The 22,097-nt window shown below is 47.2% G+C and overlaps 1 protein-coding gene across 1 annotated transcript in view; it reads left to right on the forward strand.

The window, feature by feature from the left end:
• The window catches only part of Lrp4 (LDL receptor related protein 4), a 40,594-nt gene extending 21,033 nt beyond the window's left edge, over positions 1 to 19,561 (forward strand). The window contains exons 25-37 of the mRNA XM_051144111.1: positions 348 to 510; positions 628 to 853; positions 1,612 to 1,915; positions 3,344 to 3,562; positions 3,729 to 3,863; positions 4,552 to 4,660; positions 8,101 to 8,245; positions 8,517 to 8,630; positions 9,003 to 9,138; positions 12,918 to 12,985; positions 14,393 to 14,480; positions 16,231 to 16,372; positions 19,114 to 19,561. Coding sequence (XP_051000068.1) covers positions 348 to 510; positions 628 to 853; positions 1,612 to 1,915; positions 3,344 to 3,562; positions 3,729 to 3,863; positions 4,552 to 4,660; positions 8,101 to 8,245; positions 8,517 to 8,630; positions 9,003 to 9,138; positions 12,918 to 12,985; positions 14,393 to 14,480; positions 16,231 to 16,372; positions 19,114 to 19,446 — 2,182 coding nt within the window. The 3' untranslated portion in view covers positions 19,447 to 19,561. The remainder of the gene's footprint in view (positions 1 to 347; positions 511 to 627; positions 854 to 1,611; positions 1,916 to 3,343; positions 3,563 to 3,728; positions 3,864 to 4,551; positions 4,661 to 8,100; positions 8,246 to 8,516; positions 8,631 to 9,002; positions 9,139 to 12,917; positions 12,986 to 14,392; positions 14,481 to 16,230; positions 16,373 to 19,113) is intronic.
• The last annotated feature ends 2,536 nt before the right edge of the window (positions 19,562 to 22,097 follow it).

The raw sequence follows: 22,097 nt of genomic DNA on the forward strand, positions 1-22,097 counted from the left end.
TGGCCTCAAGCCTCACGCGCACACCTATGTGCTCATGTGTGCTCGCGTACACACACACACACACACACACACACACACACACAAGATTTAAATTCTTTCATGGGTATTAGCTTCCTCGCTTTGGACTTAATGTTTAAAATCTCTGATCCTTATCAGCTTTCTCCCCTGTCAAATAAGGGTGATGGTAAAAATGCACACCTTGTCACCCACCCTTGCAAAGACAGAGATAATGTGTGTGAAGTGTTTGGTGGCATACTGTAAGAACACACAGTATGTTTGATGCACTGCACATAGTTACGCTGTCCTGGAGCTATTCAAATAACCGGCTGCTGTACTTCCTCCATCAGGTTCATGTACTGGACAGACTGGGGGGAGAATGCCAAGTTAGAGCGGTCTGGGATGGATGGTTCAGACCGTACCGTGCTCATCAACAACAACCTAGGGTGGCCTAATGGACTGACTGTGGACAAGGCTAGCTCCCAGTTGCTGTGGGCTGATGCCCATACTGAGGTGAGAGCCTCACCCTGCTTCCCAGAAGCCTAGGAAGATGGGAGAGATCTGTTCAGAATGTTCAGTGAAGGCTATTTGGTGAACTAAGAACCACCTCCCCGCCCATCTCCCCCACAGAGAATTGAGGCGGCTGACCTGAACGGTGCTAACCGGCATACACTGGTGTCACCAGTGCAGCACCCATATGGCCTCACTCTGCTCGACTCCTATATCTACTGGACTGACTGGCAGACCCGTAGCATCCACCGGGCGGACAAGAGTACTGGCAGCAATGTCATCCTCGTGAGATCCAACCTGCCAGGCCTCATGGACATCCAAGCTATTGACCGGACACAGCCACTGGGTGAGGAGACTCTGTGATTCTTGAGTCAGGGGCCTCTGGATTTCTGGGGCTATCCCAACAGTCGGATATAGCCAGGGCACAGAGTTACTTAAAATCAGAGAGATTCTCTAAGCCCAACTTCCAGGATAAGTCTTTTGTCCCTGTAGGTATGGCTGGTACCACAGGTCTTTGATGCTGTCATCTCCAAAGAATTCTCAGAGACACTTGCTTTATCTCACTTCTGATAAACATTGAATCTTGTCACTAAGAGCAGCAAATAGTTAGCCATAAGAAACTGGGTCCTATAAGGGGGTGGGGGGCTGGAGAGATGGCTCAGCAGTTAAAAGCACTGACTGATGTCCCAGAGGTCCTGAGTTCAATTCCCAGCAACCACGTGGTGGCTCACAACCATCTCTAACATGATCTGATGCCCTTTTCTGGCCTGCAGATGTACATGCAGGCAGAGTGTATGTGTGTGTGTGTGTGTGTATGTGTGTGTGTGATTTTTTTTTAAAGAAATGGCCAGGCATGTTGGCACACGCCTTTAATCCCAGCTCTCGGGAGGCAGAGGCTGGCAGATCACTGTGAGTTCAAGGCCAGCCTAGTCTACAAAGTGAGTCTAGGACAGCCAAGGCTTCACAGAGAAAACCTGTCTCAAAAAAACAAAAAACAAAAAACAAAAAAAAAAAAGAGAAAAGAAAAATGAAACTGGGTCCTTTATGGGAGTCCACCAGCCTCCCAGGCTGGGCATGAAAGCTTTGATGCTCCTCTCTCACCAGGTTTTAATAAGTGTGGCTCGAGAAATGGTGGATGCTCCCACCTCTGTTTACCTCGACCTTCTGGTTTCTCCTGTGCCTGCCCCACTGGCATCCAGCTGAGGCGGGACGGGAAGACCTGTGACCCCTCTCCGGAGACCTACCTGCTCTTCTCTAGCCGAGGCTCCATTCGCCGTATCTCACTGGACACCGACGACCACACGGATGTGCATGTTCCTGTTCCTGGACTCAACAATGTCATCTCCCTAGACTATGACAGTGTGGATGGAAAGGTCTACTACACAGATGTGTTCCTGGATGTTATCAGGTATGTGGGGTGCTGACCCGATTCTCAGTGGGCGTGTGCGAGGTTACATTCTCCACTGACAACGGAGTGGACTGGATGACTCGGTGGTTTAGATACGGAGCTGGAGTCCTGACCACGGCACAGCAGCCCACACTTCTATTGCTTGTTTGTTGGTTTAATGATTGTAAAACTACTCAGGAGGCTGAGATGGGAAGATCGCTAGTTAGAGGCCAACATGGGCCAGGTCCGGTCTCAAAAATTAAAAACAGGGCTGGTTATGGTGGGTTAAGAGGTTGAGACAGAAGACAATGAGGTTAAACTCAGCCTGGACAATGTAGCAATCTCTTGTCTCAAAAACAACAAGCAGATATAGCGCAGTTTATAGAGTGCTTGCCTAGTACACGCAAAGCCTTGGCCTTGATTCTCAGCACTGCCTGAAGTGGGCACTTTAGGCAGAAAGATCAGAAAGAAGTTCAAGGCCATCTTTGGCTATATAATGAGGGAGTTTAAGGCCGTGGCTACATGAGACTCCATCTCTAACACAACACAACACACACACACAGACACACAGAGATACACACACAGAGAGAAACACACACACATATCGGAAACATGGTATATTAAGCAAATAAACATGATGCTAAGTTGGGAATCTGGAGTTCCCACACTTAGTGCCAGGCCCTGAGGGGACTCCAAGAATCCCCCAAGGCAGATGAAAAGTTGGAATCTATATTGCAGTACAAGAATCTTAGCCCAGCATTAAGTTTTATATTGCTTTACAAGGTTGTTTTAAGTGGGGGGTTTTGGGGTTTTTTTCCTATTATTTTTATTCTTCTTTGTATTTCTTATTTCAACACGACTCAAGAATATGATGTCATGCCAATACAAGGGACCCACCATGACAGATATTCTTAGATGGGACATAGGAATCTTTGTCCTTATTCTTCTGAGGGTGCACTAGGATCTCATGTGGCATGTACAGTTTAGGGAAATCCTCCAGGTAACTGCGACATGCATGATCCTTACCCGTGGTGCATTAGTCTCTGTATAAAAGCACGGATTAGTTTTAGCAAACCTTTCCTTTCTACTTTTGCTTTGCTTTGTGCTAAAGACCGAACCCAGCACTCTACCACTGAACTACTCTCCCAGTCCCAATGTACCTGTTTGTTTCACGATCACCCCAGGTAGTAATCCTTGTGTCCTCACAAAGATATGGTAGGAGTGCTTAATTTGTCCTATGGCAAGATAGGCATCCAAACCCTCTGCTACTTCCGGTTTGTAGGAAACCCTCTAAGAATTCAGTCTCTCATTGATTCTACAGGCATTGAGCACCTATCATGCTGGGCGCTGAGGAACATATTGTGTCTGTCTCTATGGAGCTTACAGTAAGTTCCAGGGTGTTATTTCTGGTTAGTCTGGTTACTCAAGCAACGCTGTATTGTCCCCAAGGCGAGCAGACTTGAATGGCAGCAACATGGAGACTGTTATTGGGAATGGGCTGAAGACCACTGACGGGCTGGCAGTGGACTGGGTGGCCAGAAACCTCTATTGGACAGATACAGGCCGAAATACCATCGAAGCGTCTCGGCTAGATGGTTCCTGCCGCAAAGTGCTGATCAATAACAGTCTGGACGAGCCCCGGGCCATTGCTGTTTTCCCCAGAAAGGGGTAAGTTTGTGTCCAGCATGAAAGAGATCCAGGGTGGGAGGGCCTGGTAGAAGAGAAGCTCCTAGAAGGTGCTTCCAGATGAGTGGATTGGTGAATTCTCTGAAGTCTGTCAACCTCTTGGCCCCATGTCCCCGTGCTTTGTGACAACAGCACTGTTGTGTCTTAGGTACCTCTTCTGGACAGACTGGGGCCACATTGCCAAGATTGAACGGGCAAACCTGGATGGCTCTGAGCGGAAGGTCCTCATCAACACGGACCTAGGCTGGCCCAATGGCCTCACCTTGGACTATGATACTCGCAGGTGAGAGCAGCTGCCTGGAAATGGGGTGGGTCAGGGAGAGGACAGAGATTGACACGGGGGAAAGACAAGATGGAAAGCCCCTTCATAGATGAGAAAGAGGAAACTATGTGAAGGCTGAGACAGTACAGTCAGCACTGAGTTACTGAGTCCGGCCCCGGGCCCGCGGCTGGGTTTGGGCTCTCTGGTTTACAAGTTCTGAGGACCTTTAGGAGACAGAGGGCACCCTATTTTCCACATCCATTTAGGTTCTTAGATTTGTGGCTTACCTGAGGAAGCAATGGGCTCTGGAATTGGCAACTCCTTCTCTAGATTAGAGAAAAAAGTAAAGGGAAGAGGAGAGTGACTTCCCCTTCCTGCCCCCAGAGGACAATCAAGGTCACCTGGAGAGTAGCTAGGGCGGCCTCTTCTTTTAACCTTGGTTAGGGTCACATGGCCTGAGCTCTTTCTCAAGACTATTTGTAAGAATGTGGGATTATATTCCTGGATAGGACCCAGTCGGCGATCAAGTTGCCAAGGGCAAGGCCGTGGGTGGCCTTCCTGGTTGTGAGGTCCAGTTCCTTCTTCAGCTGTGGGACTCACGGTGGCCGCTCATCAGGAGAGTCTCCTGACTGCACACCACCTGCCCGTTCAGCTCGTGAGCCGCTGGGCTCCCCGCAAGCATCTGCTGCCCTTCTCTTCCTCTCTGCAGGATCTACTGGGTTGATGCTCATCTGGATCGGATCGAGAGTGCTGACCTCAATGGGAAGCTGCGGCAGGTCTTGGTCAGCCATGTGTCCCATCCCTTTGCCCTCACACAGGTACTGGCTCAGGAGAGAGGTAACTAAACCTCCCTGATTAGGGTGTTTCCTGGGGACTCCGCTATCCTGGCCCAGCACTTCCATGATCTGTCGTTTGATTGCACAGAAACGACTGCGGAGCTTGTTAAAATGGAGGTTCTAGGGCCCCTGGCTATAGAGAAGTTGCTTTGTGATGACCGAAGCAAGAATATGTGATTTTGATAAACCCCTCTGTTAGCTCTACTTCTGTGCTCTTAGCTCACTGAGTTGGAGTTGGTTAGAGGCTGGGCAATGGCGATGGTGGCAGCACACGCCTTTAATCCCAGCACTCGGGAGGCAGAGGCAGGCAGATTGCTGTGAGTTCGAGGCCAGTCTGGTCTACAAAGTGAGTCCAGGACAGCCAAGGATACACAGAGAAACCTTGTGTCGAAAAACAAACAAACAAACAAGTTGGTTAGAATGGCTTTCTAAAGGCAAGCGGTTTGAGGCAGCCAGCTATTTGCTAAGTGTTTGAGTACCTTCACAATGAGCCGGAAGCCCACCTGAGTAATAACCGAATAATGCTGAACAAGGCACAGTACCTCTGTAAGCTATAGTTACCTATAAAACCACTTGGTTTAATAATAACAACATCTTGAAGTATGCACTAGATGTCAGCACAGGGCGTGGCGCACAGTAAACACTAATCACTTACTTATGCCTGTGACAAAACACCCGACAGGAGCAAATTAAAGAAGGGAAGGTTTATTTTGGCTCACAGTTTATTGGCTCACAGTTTAAGGTTCGGTCTGTCATAGCAGGGAAGTCCTGGTGTCAGGAGCAGGAGGCAGCTGGTCAACGTATGTGCAGTCAGGAGGCAGACACTGACGGGTGCTGTGCGCAGCCTTTCTGCTTTTTACACAGTCCAGGCCCGCAGCCCAGTCACTTCTACAGTGAGTCTTCCCGCCTTAATTAACTTACTCTAGCAACCTCAATGGCATCCTCTGAGGTTTGTCTTCATGGTGATCCTAAATCCCATCAGTTTGACAATTGAGATTAACCAAGTAAGAAGAGGTGGTTTATAGAGGCAGGTGGGTCTCTGTGAGCTCAAGGCCAGGCTGGTCCCTGCTAGCAGAGGATACATAATACTCTGTCTCAAATGAAAAGAGAGATTAACCATTACCTGTAACTATTTCTTTTTCTTTCTTTCTTTCTTTCTTTCTCCCTTTCTTTCTTTCTTTTGTTTTTTAAGACAGGGTTTTTCTGTGTAGCCTCGACTATCTTGGACTTGCTTTGTAGACCAGGCTGGCCTTGAACTCACAGCGACCCGCCTGCCTCTGCCTCTCAAGTGCTGGAATTAAAGGCGAGCGCCGCCACTGCCTGGCTCCCCTGTAACTATTTCAATCATTCTTAGCCTTATTTGGGGGAAGTTCAATACAATAGAATGACTGAGGGAGCTATGTGATGGCATGTGGTTGTAATTCTAACAATAGGTAAAGGCAGAGCCTGGTGTGGTGGCGCACGCCTATAATCCCAGCACTCAGAGGCAGAGACAGGTGGATCTCTGTGAGTTTGAGGCCAGCCTGGTCTAAAAATGCAAGTTGGGCACAGCCAAGGCTACACAGAGAAGCCTGTCTTGGGGGGTGGGGGAGGGGAAGAGGTAGAAGCAGGAGGATTCAAGGTTATCCTCAGCTGCATAGCTAGTTTGAGGCTAGCCTGGGATATAGGAGATCCTGTCTCAAAACAATAACAACAACAACAATTTGGGGTAGGATAAGAAGACTGAGTCCAAAACAGATTCTCAACCACTTAAATATTCTCCCCTACCTGTCAATCATCAACCACTCTGCTTTATTCCTTTTGGTTGGTTAGTTGGTTGTTTTGTTGGTTGGTCTTTTTGCTGAGTTTGGTTTTTTTGTTTGTTTGTTTGTTTGTTTCTCAAGGCAGGGTTTCTCTGTGTAACCCTAGCTGTTCTGGCTGCTTTGTAGACCAGGCTGGCCTCGAGCTCTCAGAGATCCCCCTGCCTCTGCCTCCCAAGTGCTGAGATTAAAAGCGTGAGCCACTGTTGCCCTGCTTTTCCTATTTTTAAAAAAGATTTATTTATTTGTATTATGTATATGAGTACTCCATCTGCATGTACATTTACACACCAGAAGAGGACATCATATCACAGTATAGATGGTTTTAATTTTTTATTGATTTATGTATTTTATGTATATAAGAGCTCTTTTTGCCATGTATGGCTACATGACAGAAGAGGGCGTCGGATCCTATTAGAGATGGTTGTGAGCTGCCATGTGGTTGCTGGGAATTGAACTCAGGACCTGTGGAAGAGCAGCCTGTGCTCTTAACCACTGAGTCATCTCTCCAGCCCTGTCCACACTTCTTTGCTTGCAAATGTTCATTGCAGTGAGTCATTGGTCTGGTTCGAGGCCTCTGGCTTCTGCTACACCATGAATATTAAATCCTCACTGGGACTCCTCTCAGATATCCTGTTGTTGCCCAGTGCCATGAAGATCCTGTAGTTTTGGATCTGCAGGTCTGACCTCCAGCAGATCATAGATGAGGTCGATGTTGGGGTTGGCAAACTCAAAGCCCTGGATCTGGGTCTGGATGGTAGCTGAGTGGGTCAGCTTGCCAGCTCTCCCCAACCCATACCACCAGGGCCAGCTCTCCAGCACTATCCCAGCTAGCTAGTTCACTCAAAGCTGCAGCTGGCAAGGATCTCATGACTGCAAGGGTCAGCTCTCCCACCTGCTGCAGGTGGTGAAGTGGGGGTGCTCTCCCATCTGCCTGGGGGTGGTAGAGGAGCAGCTCTCCCATGCTCATGCCCTCAGGCCAGGTCACCCGTGCCCCCAGCCACCAGGTCAGCTCTACTGTTCTGCCCAGGCGAGGAGCAGCATTGCTTCTTTTTGATGCCAGGGATTGAACCTGTAGCACTCTGCCACAGAGCTATATCCCCAGCCCTGTATTCTGTATTTGCTTTTTATCAGGAAGAAAGGTTTTGCCTGGATCTACCTCGTGATAGCTAATACTGAATATATTTTCTCAATCTACAAATGTCCTCCAGCATTTTTAACATTCTGCTGCCGGAAAGGAAAAGAATAATACTTTCATTTCCCCTCTCTGCCTCAGCTGAGAGTCTCACCATCAATGCATTGTTAGGAAGCTGCCCACAGAAATGAGCAGAGGATTTGAGCCAGGGCTCTAAACAAGTAGGCCAAAACAGCAATGGTTGAAATTAACCTCTAGATTCCTACTTGCTGGGGAGTGAGCTATCCACTCCTCTGACTGAGAACTGAGTGCGGGTGCTACAGACTCGGAGTTGAACCAAGAGCATCCCTGAAAGAATAACTTGGACCAGGCCTGGGGGGTGGTCAGAGACAGAAGGCATTGCAGCAGAGGGATAGCACACCCTGAGGCACAGGAAGTGGCACTAGGGTCTGACTGCTGAGTGCTTCTTTTGGTTCCTTATTGAGTAGCAGGACAGGTGGATCTACTGGACAGACTGGCAGACCAAGTCCATCCAGCGTGTTGATAAGTACTCGGGCCGCAACAAGGAGACAGTGCTGGCCAACGTGGAGGGACTCATGGACATCATTGTGGTGTCCCCTCAGCGGCAGACAGGTGGGCACCTAGGAACTGAGCTCCTTTCCATGCAATCGGTGGGACTGACTCTGGTCTCCCCAAGGGCTGTTACTGGCCAACATAATGGGAGCCATAAGGAAACCTTTTGGATCATGTTTGAAGTCCTTAGACCTTTGCATCCTTTGAGATTCTTCCCTTCCTGCCCTAATGTCCTGGGAGTGGGAAAGGCCTGGTTTCCCTCCCTTTTGAGAAGCGTGAGACTGGGAGATCCTAGGCTGTCTCAGACCAGACGCATCTGCTTTGCCGCCAGGGACCAATGCCTGTGGTATGAACAACGGTGGATGTACCCACCTCTGCTTTGCGAGAGCCTCTGACTTCGTGTGTGCCTGTCCTGACGAGCCAGACAGTCAGCCCTGCTCCCTTGGTGAGTTGGGTAGACTAGCTTCTTGGAACAACAGAGCCCTTGAAAAAGCAGCAGATGGCAGCCTTGGCTCTGTCCCCTTAGGTGGCACTGCGGTGACATAAGGTAAATGAGAAATATGTGTCGGCTTTGTACAGCTCAGGCCTGGCCTCTGGCATCAGACCATCGTCTCTAGTCTTAATCTTTGTGATCCAGTGATTTGATCTAGAATCATTAATACTAAGTCTAAATCCCCTTTTAATTTATAGCCGTGATTAATTTATAGAGCGTGCCTGAGGTCGGGGCATCTAAAAAATTCTGTCGAGACTTCTAGCGGCCACTCTTGAACCATACACAGGCTTCTAGCAGTGCATCCTAATCGTGTTTTCTCTCCAGTACCTGGCCTAGTGCCTCCTGTTCCCAGAGCTACCAGCGTGAGTGAGAAGAGCCCAGTGCTGCCCAACACCTTGCCCACCACCTTGCACTCTTCTACCACCAGGACCCGCACATCTCTGGAGGGGGCAGAAGGAAGGTAAGCAAGCAGGGCAGGACAGGATTGAGGGTCTGCATTCGGGGCACTAGTAGAAGAGCGTCATCCTAGCTTTATAATCTGGCAGATGGGAGATAGATTACATCATTAACCACTAGCCCCTATTATGTGGGACAGGGGTGATATTTATAATTGTAGATTGCTGTAAATGATTGTGTGTGTGTGTGTGTGTGTGTGTGTGTGTGTGTGTGTGTTCACGGGAGCACACGCATAGCCATTTGTGCATGTGTAGAAGACAGAGGAGAACATCACCTTTCCACTCCCTTAGACAGGCAGGGTCTCTCACTGAACCTGGAGCTCACTGTATTTTTGGCTAGGCCGGTGACCAGCGAGTCTCCTCTATGTGCCCCCCATTGGCAGAGTTTTGGGCATGTGCAGCTATACCCAGGTTTTTGAATAAGTCCTGAGATCCAACTTGGGTCTTCATGCTTGCACGGCAAGTGCTCTTACTCACTGAGCCATCTCCCAGTGCCCGAAGCTCCTTCCGTTTCTGAGAGCAAAAAGCTTAGAAACAGCTTTCTAAAGCAATCACTAGGGAGGAGCTTCTCCCTGCATCCTGCCTATCTCCCTTTGCTCTCATGTCACAGGTTTAGTATTAGGGTTTTGTCCTACAGTACTGTTTGCATTATAACTTTATAGCTTGGGTATGAGAGCTTTAGTGGTTTTCTGTTTGTTTTGTTTTGTTTCCTTGTGTATCCCAGGCTGGCCTCGAACTTACAGAGATCTGCCTGCCTCTGCCTCCTCGGTGCTGGGATTATAGGCGTGCAACCACTGTGTGCTGACAGTCTTAGTTTATAATGATCCCAGCACACAAATAAAATACACATGTATGCACATGCACACACACACACACAATTATCAAATAAGCAAATATAACCATATACAGTCTTCAAATCCAGCATAAAATATATGTCATTGAATTGAACATACTAGTGAACACACTATAGATTAAGAGGTAATTGACCTGGTTTCGATTCGGAAAGCAGAAACAATGACTCCAAGATAAGTACTCTAAACTCAAGAGTCTCCAAAGCGCTAAGATTGGCACATGGTCAGATGCAAATGGCATGTGCCCTACTCTCTGCATTTTGTGTAGTCTGTAAGGAAAACAAGCATCCAAGTGCGAACACGTGCCTTTCTGATGAACTTTGAAGTGTTCTCCACCATCTTTGGTCACAAGTTTTCTTTAGAGCTCTTGTTGTTTTCACAGTGCTGGAGACTGAGCTTCACACATCTGAGGCAAGCACTCTACTGCCAACCCACACTTCTAGTCCCTCTCAGACGGTTTCCCCTATGTGTATACATATATGCTCCTGTGTGCATGTGGAGGTCGTTTTCAGTAGCTTCCCACATCGTCTCTCCCTAACCTCCGAGCTCACCATCTGTCTGGGCTGACTAGCCAGCCAACTCCAGGAACCCTCTTTCTCCACCTCTCCAGCACGGAGGTTACAGCTGTTTGCTACTGCAACCAGCTTTTTATGTGGGTGCTGGGGCTCCGAACTCAGATCCTAATGTTTTCCTGGCAAGAACATTACTCACTAGACCATCTTCTTGGGCCCTCTGTCTTTTTTTAAGTGCTCATAGAATTCAGCCCCTTGTGAGTTGTTTATACTGTGTGGTAGTAGTAAATGTTCCAATTATTTAAGCATGTTAGCTGGAATATAATAATTTAAAAAACCCATCCCACATAACTAAGCAGAATATAGGTGCTAAAAGAGAAGTCTTTTCAGCTGGGCGTTGGTGGCACACGCCTTTAATCCCAGCACTTGGGAGGCAGAGGCAGGTGGACTGCTGAAAGTTCGAGGGCAGCCTAGTCTACAAAGCAAGTCCAGGATAGTCAAGGCTACACAGATAAACCCTGTTTCAAAAAGAAAGAAAGAAAGAAAGAAAAAGTCTTTCCTATTTTTTTCCTAGTTAATATGGCATTTTCATGTGCTTGTGTGCTACAACTGAAGAAAAAAATAATCATAACTAGCATTTCATTCATTTTTCACGTATCCTTTGACAAATTCACTATATATATAGTGAATCCTATCTACCCCACCTCTCATTCCACCTGGACTTTTTTTCTTTTTTTCAGACAGGAGCACTATGTAGCTTAGGCTGCCCTCATTCAGGACCCTCCAAATGCTGGAATTAACAGCTGTTCACCATGCCCCTTTCCTCAGACCTTCTCCAGTGGAGCTCCGGTTGAAGAGCCCTTGTATCTTGGTTTCAGATGCTCTTCTGTTGCCTGCAGGGACTTTCTCCGGGCCTTTGGGCGGTGCCTCCAAGCGCTTGCTGTAACATGCCAGAGTTGCCTTCTGAACATTGCAAGTGCACTAGCTGAGCACTCCCTCTGGATGGCTTATTCCCTTGTGAAAGAATGACATGGGAAGAAAAACAGTTTGTTTTGTTTTGTTAGCCTTGTGATAACCAATCTAATTTGCTTGGTTAGCAGCTGTTTCTCATTCATTCTTGTAGTATAAGGAAGATTTGATTGCTGTCCTTAGAACTCTATCTAGCTCACTCTAAAACTGCTACTTTTATTTTTTTTCTTTTTATTTATTTATTTTAATTTTTTATTATTAATTTATTCTTGTTACATCTCAATGGTTATCCCATCCCTTGTATCCTCCCATTCTTCCCAAAACTGCTACTTTTAGATGTCTATAATTGGGGGCTGGACAGATGGCTCAGTGGTTAAAGACTGACTGCTCTTCCAAAGGACCCAGGTTCGATTCCCAGCAACCACATGGCAGCTTACAACTGACTATAACTCCAAAATCTGACACCCTCACACAGACATACATTCAGGCAAAAAACCAATGCACATAAAATAAAAATAAATAATTATTTTAAAAGGTATATAGGGGGCTGGAGAGGTGGCTCAGAGGTTAAGAGTACTTCCAAAAAGTTCTTCCAAAAAGGTCCTGAGTTCAATTCCCAGCTCACAACCATCTATAATGAGATCTGTTGCCCTCTTCTGGCCTGCAGGCAGAACACTATAAAAAGAAAAAAGAGGGGGGGAAAAAAGTCTTAAAAAAACAAATAAGGGCCGGGTATGGTGGCGCACGCCTTTAATCCCAGCACTGGGAGGCAGAGGCAGGCGGATCTTTGTGAGTTCAAGGCCAGCCTGGTCTACAAAGTGAGTCCAGGACAGCCAAGGCTACACAGAGAAACCCTGTCTCAAAAAGCAAACAAACAAACAAATAAATAAAATAAAAGTTTTAAAAGGTATATAATTGAAAACATAAACATAACATAGCAGCTAGAAACCACCTCTCCCCCCTCCCCTTCTTCCCTCCCTTTTGTTTTGTTTGTTTGTTTTGTTTTGTTCTGTTTTTGAGACAAGGTCTTTCTGTGTAGCCTTGGCTGTCCTAGACTCATTATGTAGACCAGGCTGGCCTCAGACTCACAGAGATCCACCTACTTCTGCCTCCCAAGTGCTGGGATTAAAGGCCTGTGCCACTATGCCTGGTTTAATACATTTTTTGAATTACATTTTCTGGGGGAGGCGGAGCGTATGTGCCAGCACATGTGAAGGCCAGAGTACAAACGGTAGGAGTTGGTTCTTTTCTATCCTGTGTATTCCAGGGATCAAACTCAGGTCATCAGGCTCAGCAGCAGACGCCTTTACCTGCTGAGCTATGCCCCTGCTCCCTTGACAGACTCTTTCAGGCCTGAAAGCCCTATTCACTGCCCTTTCCTCCTTCCCTGGGAGAGGGTGAGGATCGCTTTGAGTACAAGCAGGCTTCATGTCTCCTTCTTATGCCCCACAGATGCTCTGAAAGGGATGCCCAGCTGGGCCTCTGTGTACATTCCAATGAGGCTGTACCTGCTGCTCCAGGTAGGTCCTAAGAACATAACTGTTGTGGGAAAGAAGACTCTTCTGCTTATCTGTTTTTGAAACAGGTTATTTATTAACCCATAGGCCGTGATGGCCTCAAACTCTCAATCTCCCTGCTGCTTGTCTCCCAAGTGCTGAGACGATGCTGTGGAGACACCACCACACCTGGCTTCCTACGACCTTAAATCTCCACTCATTTCCCCAGCTTTTGTGAGGAGTTTTACAGGGTTGATGAACTCTTCTCATTGACTAAATCCACAAAATAATAATCCTAAGAGTTACCACTTACAGTGTACCTCCTAGGCACTTGATAAGCGTTGTATGCCGTGTCCATGCGTGTGAGCACCTCGGTCCCCTGTCTTTATTAGGGTTTCCATGGTTGTAGTATAGAGACCATGGCCAAAAGCAACTTGGGGAGGAAAGGGTTTGTTTCATCTTACATCTCTCAGGCCACACTCCATCACTGAGGACGTCAGGGAAGGGACTGAGGAAGCCATGGAGGAATACTGCTGGCAGGCTTGCTTCTTGTGGCTTTCTCATCCTACTTTCTCTATATAAGTCCTTTCTCAGGGGTGCCCCGTGGCAGAACTGCCTTCCCTGTGGAATAGGCTCACCCAAATCAATCTTTAATCAAGAATATGCCCTCACAGGCTTGCCCACAGGCCAATCTACTAATGGGGGTATATATTCTCAAACGTGCCTAGTGGGGACATTTTCTCAAAAGACTTTAGCCTGTGTCGAGTTGAAGAAAACAAACAAACAAACAAAAAACCCCACAACTAACACATCCTCCTTATCCATGGAAGATATATTCTAAACCCACCAATGAAACCTAAAGCCTTAGAGAGTACTGAACCCTATTATATATACAATAACTATCATTAAGTTTATTTTCTAAATCAGGCCAAGTAAGATATTAGCAATAGTGGTTGATAATATAATAAAACAATTATGACAATTTACTGTGATAAAGTTGTATGCCATTGCTTTTTTTCTCTCCAAATATTTTAATTTCTCATTGTAAGATAATAATATTTTCAGGCTGTCACTGATGCTGGAATGACGGAAAGAAAAATCATGACTTAGAGGGGGCTAGTGTGTGTGTGTGTGTGTGTGTGTGTGTGTGTGTGTGTACTGTCATTTATTTTCCACTGGCCATCCAATTCATTTCTTTATGTTTGACTAATGAGAAAATGTCCACTTAGAAGTTAAGCATCTTGCCTTATGCCAAATAGTAAGTGGTTGGGCTGGTATTAGCATGCCTCCCATGCATCTCCGGCTACCTTGCTCCTGTGACCCTTCACCATCTGAACACAATATGCAACCCACACAAGTCAGAGGCACCTTCCCACCAGTGGCAGCTAGAAGGCGTCACAGTCTTTGCCTACCATCTCTCCGTTCTCCTAGGTGAAGGACTTCACGTCAGCTACGTCATTGGTGGCCTCCTCAGCATCCTGCTGATCTTGTTGGTGATTGCGGCTTTGATGCTATACAGGTGACCTCAGCTTCGCTGCATGGGTGACATGTTCTTTGGTCCCTATTAGCCTATCTGGGCTCTCTTGGAGCTTCAGTTTGCTGAATACACTTCCACATAGCCTAGTTTCACCACTGGGCCCTGGGTGGAGTAGCAGAAAGAGAGAGTGGGAACCTAGTTAATTGTTCTTCCATCAGAACCTCAGAAGTTTCCTTATTGGATGAGTCTTTCCATACCCCTCTCTACCTGAAACCATTAGAATTACAAGAGGTCTTCCATTCACGTAAGCACAGCCTTTCTCCTCAACATGGCAGATCGAGCATTACTTGCTAGAAATCACTTTGAAAAGGCACAATATGCCATTTCAGTTTAGGATCTTTTGTTTGTTTGTTTGTTTAAAGATTTATTTATTTGTATATAGAATATTCTGCCTGCATGGACACCTACATGCCAGAAGAGGGCATCAGATCACATTATAGATGGTTGTGAGGCACCATGTAGTTGCTGGGAATTGAACTCAGGTCCTCTAGAAGAGCAGCCAGTGCGTTAACCACTGAGGCATCTCTCCAGACCTCAATTTAGATTTTTTTCTTTTTTCCTTTTTTCTTTTCTTTTCTTTTTTTCTTTTTTCTTTCTTTCTTTTTTTTTTTTTTTTTTGCTTTTTTGAAACAGGTTTTCTCTGTGTAGCCTTGACTATCCTAGACTCGCTTTGTAGACCAGACTGCCTAGAACTCACAGAGATCCACCTGCCTCTGCCTCCCAAGTGCTGGGGTCAAAGACGTGCGCCACCATGACCTGCTGGTTCTTAACTTTTCTAATGCTGTGGCCCTTTAATACAGTTCCTCATGTTGTAGTGACCCTAACCACAATATTATTTTGTTGCTACTTCATAACTGTAATTTTGAAAGTTATGATTCATAATGTAAATATCTGACGTGCAGGCTAGCTGATGATTGACCCGCCCCATACACAAAGGTGTTGCCACCCACAGGTTAAAAAACCACTGCTATCGATGCATTTTCCCAATTTCAGTTCCCTCCTCTCTGATGATAGCTTGTGCAGAAACCTAGCCAGCATACCCAGTAACAGAAGTATTAACTCCTCACTTTACAGAAGGATTAGACTGTGTGTCCCAATAGTCCCTCTGGTAAATCACAGGGGTGGGATTAGAACAAAGATCCATCTCCCACATAGCAAGTAGCCCAGAAGGGTGGCGAGGTATCACTACAACCAAGTGAAATGATAACCGTTCATGGCCTCACAGTTCATGTGGATGGGAAATCTGGGCGCGGCTTCACTGTGTTCCCTGCTTCAAGGTCTCTCGCGGGTTACAGACAGAGTTAGGATCTTGTCTCAAGGCTAGACAGGGCAAATTTTTCATCCAAATATACTCAAATAATTACTGGCAGGATTCACTTCTTCACCGGCTATTGGTTGGAAGTTTCCCTCATCTGCTGCTTGCCTGTGGACCTTTCTATATAAGTCAGTTTACAACGTGGCAGGTTGCTCCCTTTAAAAAGGACAGGAAAGGAGGGAGGGAGGGAGGGAGGGAGGGAGGATGCACCACTCAAGCTGGACACAATCTAGTCTTTAGTACTTTTACATAATGGGTTCACTAGAAGTGAGTCACCAGCTCCGGCCCACACTCAAGGGTGGGATCCCGAAGGGTGTGGCTGCCAGGAGGCTGCTCCCCACACGTAGGCTACATCTTCCCAGAGTATCATACCTACAAAGATCTCAACTAATTTCTGTGTGATTCTTCCTCTTGAAGACACAGAAAATCAAAATTCACGGACCCTGGAATGGGAAACCTGACCTACAGCAACCCCTCTTACCGAACCTCCACTCAGGAAGTGAAAATCGAAGCCGTTCCCAAACCAGCCATGTACAACCAGCTGTGCTATAAGAAAGAGGTAACAGTGGAAATTTCTACATAGGCTTTTCTGGGGCTTGGGGAAGATAGGAATTATGACTGAATTGCCTGAGTGGATGAGTAAGGGCCGCACGTGCTGTCCCATCTACCCTATTGGAGATACTGAACAGAACATAGAGTGTAAGTTGGTTTTCTACAAAGATCTAAAATCTTTGCTGGGCACTGGTGGCGCACACCTTTAATCCCAGCGCTCGGGAGGCAGAGGCAGGTGGATCCGTGTGAGTTTGAGGCCAGGCTGGTCTACAAAGTGAGTCCAGGACAGTCAGGGACACAAACAAAAAATAAAATAAAATAAAATCTTTGAGGGACTCTATCTAGTAAAGCAAGGCCAGAAGATTTAAGTCTGAAAGTAATATTGATCGTTCTCAAGATTTTCCAGGTGTATGGATGCTTTGGTCCTTGGGTTGTCTGTGCTGAGGCTATACCCTTCTGAAGCAAGGGGGCGCTTTTGGATAACACCCCCAAACCCAAGAGCTCATGGATTCTTTTTTTCTACTGTCTGGTGCAAGTGCCTGCTATTGGAAATGGCTAGGTTTTTTTTTTTTTTTTTTTTTTTGGTCCTGGACTCGCTTTGTAGACCAGGCTGGCCTCCAACTCACAGCGATCCACCTGCCTCTGCTTCCCGAGTGCTGGGATTGGCTAGTTCTTTTCTTAAGGTTTTAAGAGGTTTTTCTAGAAACCTAGAGATTTACATGTTTTTATTTATTTATTTTTTTTAATGTTTTGGTAAGTCAGTGCAAAATTATTTACTGACTATTTGGGCATGAAAAATAGTCCTCTTTCCTCAAGGAGCTCTGAGGTCTGAGATGTCAGAGTTTCCTAATCGGGTAGAACCTGGTTTCTTCTAAAATCCTGCACCCTTCATTGAGATATTCCCTAAGAAGGCCCTCATCACTCTGTCGTGACTTGTTTAGCAGTCCACTCTGCACAGCCCTCACTAGCCACAGTAAGCCTATGCTGTGGATCCAGGGATTCCTGTCTTTAAAAAGCTCCCACTAAAATTCACAAGATTACCTACCTATGGGTTCTGGGAACGGGAAGCCTATTTCTGAGAAAGACTCTTGAGGATTCTTGAGTTCTTAGCACAGCCTGTGCAAGGCCCTCGATTCCATCCCCACTACCACCAGAAGGGAAGGAAGGAAACTGTGTGACCTCTTTCTCTTGTTGTCTGTTTATTCCTCAGCAGCTTTTTCACCCCTCTGATAGCCTTTCACCCTTTCTCTTCTGATTTCCTCTTGACTTCAGGTACCAGTTGCTGTGTGTAGGAAACAGTGTTTCCAGAACTACCATTGCCATGAACCCCACCTCTCCCCAACTAACCCAGTGCATTTCTGTGTGGGCCTGCATGTTATTTCTCACTAACTTCGGTTCCGAGGGCATGCTGGGTGAAGGGGTGTCTCTGTGTAGGCTTGCAAATGACCTCTGTCTCTCTGCATGGTTGAGGGACCCTTAGAAGGCAGAGCTCATCCGTCATGAAGCATGAAGCATGTAGCATCGTGTCTGCTGCACGGAGGGCCTTAATAACTATCTGTAGTTATTATTCAGTAATTACTAACTGAGCTGTTACTAACAGGAAGTGATGGTTGGAGACTATGGGTAAGGATACCACCCCAAGAGCAGAACCCAAGCTATGATGGCTCTTTTGTTCCTAGTGGTGGCAGGATAATATTTGGAATCCTCCACAAGCCAGAAATGAGACTGCCCTTGAAGAGTACATAAAGGAGGAACCTTGAGCTGAAGTTTAAGCTATCCTCAGAGTGATGCTGGTCGCTCAGGGTGGTCTTCATGGAAACAGTTCCAGAGTGTCTTCCCCAAAAGAATCACAGGCTTCAGGGGCTCAATGGATGTACATTAATAACACAAATACTATTTTCTAAGCCCCACTCCTCTCAAGAAGATCATTCAGGGCTGGGGAGATGGCTCAGAGGTTAAGAGCACTGTCTGTTCTTCCAAAGGTCCTGAGTTCAATTCCCAGCAACCACATGGTGGCTCACAACCATCTATAATGAGATCTGGTTCCTTTTGGTGTGCAGGCATACATTTGGGCAGAATACTGTCTACATAATAAATAAATAAGTCTTTAAGAAAAAGAAGAAGATCATTCAAAGCAAGCAGGAACATAAAGATCCTGAATGCATGTATACTGAATTGTTTTTGATTACTTATGTCAGCATGATGTCCCATTAATAAACCACAGGGACGATGCAGCAGGTTAGCACGTGATGTAAATGCATACTGAGTTGCTTTTGATTGTCTTATATTGGCATGATGTTCCATTAGTAACCCATGGTGACAATATCACAACAGCTAATGTGTTAGCGTGTCTTGTGTCCAGTGCTCTTAACAGTTGCATGCCCTGAATTGCCTCAATTAACCCTTACAACAACTCGCGTGACTCGTAGATACTGCTATTCCCCTACGCTGCAGATGTGAAGACCTGGTTTTAGAACTGTTAAGTAATTTGCTCAAGATAACTTAGCTAATAAATGGTTGATGGAAGACCAGAAGCCATGGTTTCTCCCCTCCCACCGTGATAATGTAATTATTATCACAGCTGCCCTTAGGTGGGACCTCACATTTGCTCTGACCACATTGTTCTACCAGTCTGGGAGGCTTTTGCCCTCCCTAGCCACTTCCGTTCAGCTCCGCTGCCATTCTCAGCTCGCCATGAGATCCTTTCTGGGATGCCAACTGACTGTGTGTCTCTGTTCTCCACCCCAGGGTGGACCTGACCACGGCTACACCAAGGAGAAGATCAAGATTGTTGAGGGGATTTGCCTCCTCTCTGGGGATGATGCTGAGTGGGATGACCTCAAGCAACTACGCAGCTCCAGGGGGGGCCTTCTACGGGATCACGTATGCATGAAGACAGACACGGTGTCCATCCAGGCCAGCTCTGGCTCCCTGGATGACACGGAGACAGAGCAGCTGCTGCAGGAAGAGCAGTCTGAGTGTAGCAGTGTTCACACTGCAGCCACTCCAGAAAGACGGGGCTCTCTACCAGACACAGGCTGGAAACACGAACGCAAGCTCTCCTCAGAGAGCCAGGTCTAAATGCCCACATCCTCTTCCCTGCCTGCCTGTCCCTTCTCCTCTGTGGACTTCCGATCCTTGCATTCACACAACAGCAGGCCCCCCTTCCCGTGTGCTTGTCTTCCTCCTCCTGCCCCAAACTGCTCCCGAGCCCCCATAGAACCTGTAACTCATCTGAGTCCACAAGAAATGAGGGCACAGCTCAAGAATCTAGACCTAGATTTTACCACGAACCTCACCTCTTGCACTCTATCCTGGGCCCCCCTGAAGCTGGGCTCAGCATGATTCTCTGTCAGCACAGAGCCCCGGCTCCCTTTGCCCTGACCCCCTCTGTGCCTGCCCCACAGCACCGATGCAGTTGATGACATAAGACTTCCGTCTCTTCCCCATCACAGTTGACATGATGGCTTCTCTGCAAACTGGCCTACCAGGGGCTGGGAGTGGAGGTCACAGGTAAAAGGTAATGGATAGAGGTTGAGGGACGAAGGAAGAAGCATCCCAGCTGGTCTGGGTGTTTGGGAAACCTCCAGCCTCGTGTGTTAGTAATTATGAAAAGCTCTTTTGGCGGCGGCGGGGGGGCGGGGGAGTGGGCACACTTGAGCCCTGTTGTCTTGTTCATTGCTGGCAGTGGACATTCTCCTCCCCCAGGAGTCACTGCTTTGTCAGCTGTGACACAGACGAAGTGTGGGTACGGCTTACGCTGTTTTTTTTTTTTTTTTTTTTTTTTCCTCCTGCTAGAATGTCTGGGGCCATTTCTACCTTGGATAACTGGAGGCCCCTGTCTTTAATAGAACTCCCTCCTGGTGCTGCTCCTGGCCAGTGTTCTTCCTAAGCACTGAACTCTGCTGTGAGCTTGAGTGAACATGAGGTGGGCCTTGGCAGCCTGGCCTGGAAGATGGTTAAGGAGCTCTGCGTAGATCAAGCACAGTGGCTCACTCGAGCTGCTTTCCTCTGCTCTTCTCTCTCCCATTCTCGGGGACGCTATGGGAAGCGGTTCTGGAACAGCCTTTCAGAGAATGACTAGGGAGAGCAACTGGCAGGACACAGGACGTGCAGGGGCTCAGGAGAGGTATTGTGAGGTTGAACCTCTTGAGTTCATCCTCAGGTGCTCAGGGACCCAAGTTCATGGACACAGCCTGCGGCTCCCATGCCGACTCTTCTCATAGCCACTGTCCACGCTGAAGTGCCGGCGCTTGCTTCCTGCTCCTTCATACCAAGGGCTTCTCCCAGGGCTAGCGGAGACTTTTTGTGCTGCCATTAAATTTTTTATCCGAGCGCTTCCTTTCTGAGACAGGGGCCTATAGGTTTGCTTTTTCAACCCTATCCTTGTGTCATCTTCGGTCTCCAAAGTCTAAAGAGCCAATGAAGATGCAAAGTGGCGAGCAAGGAGTAGATACGTAGCAAGGACCAGTGCAGAGCCAGTCCAGGCACAGCTCTCCAGAAACCCGGGGCAACAGGAGAGATTGACAGGAGCCAAGGATGGAGTGGGGAGGGGGCTAGGGGAAGTTTCCTGATTTAAAACATCTCTCATGGCTATTGCTCTTCAGAGATCAGCTGCCAAGCGTATGCTTGAAAGACAGGACAAGAGCGAGTCTTTTCTGGCCAGTTAATAAGAGTAGGAGGCAGATGTCAAGCCATTAGTCTTGTTCTCATGAGCTAGACCCAGATGTGGGTCTACACAGATAACCTGCGCCAACTGAGATGAGTACAGTGCCACTTCTAAGAGGACAAAGGGCCATTGCACACGGAGTGAGGCAGCATGTTAACTTCACGGTCGGGGAGGAGGAAGAGAACGGGAGAGTGGCACCCTCCTGAGTGGACAGGGGCAAGGTTCTTATTGCACTTGGGCTGTTCAGAATGTAGAAAGGACACGTTTGAGGAGCTATCTGTTTGAGCACTGATTTACTCTGTAAAAAGGGCAAAGTCTCTCTGTCCTAAACTAATGGAAGTGGTTTCCCCATGCTCATGTGTAATGATTTTAACATTACTCACGGGAGAGGTTGGACTTTCTGGAGTTATTTAACCACTATGTTCAGTATTTTAGGGCTTTATGATAATTTAATATAAATTTAGCTTTCTTAATTATGTCGGCTGGATTGGAGTCATGACTAATCTTGCACCTGCACTATCTGACAGACCCATGCTGTGGAAAACCTACTTGGGGACGTCACCTCTGGCATATTCAGAGATGTGTGAACCATGGGAGTGGAGGGGAATAAAGAATGTGAGGTTTGTGCTGGCATTTCCACTCATCTTGAGAACATAGGTCAAGATGAGAGAGCTCGCCAACGTGCCATCCTGAGTTCCTCTAGAGGAGGATGGCTGAGCGGTTTCACCTTGAATGCAGCTCATCATTGGGTTGATGGAAACTGCCTGAGAGGGCCACAGTCATGGCCGTTAGTGACATCTCCGGGCTCCAGAAGCTAGTGTCATGGCATATATACCATGAACCCATTACTTCCGTTTTCATTCGCTGAGGACTCCCATGTCACAGGACTTGACTGTGTCTTGCAATGATGGTGACCAGCAAAACTGTCCAAGATGGCATGAAAAACCCTGCATTGGGAATTTGGTTTCGTCTCCAGCACCACACACAAACAAGACTCCGTTTTTTAAAAAGCTACATTCTGGTGCATGCCTTTCCCCCAGCATTCAAGGCAGAGGCAGGAAGA

Source organism: Acomys russatus, chromosome 4, assembly GCF_903995435.1.
Source record: "Acomys russatus chromosome 4, mAcoRus1.1, whole genome shotgun sequence".
NCBI classification, from domain to species: domain Eukaryota; kingdom Metazoa; phylum Chordata; class Mammalia; order Rodentia; family Muridae; genus Acomys; species Acomys russatus.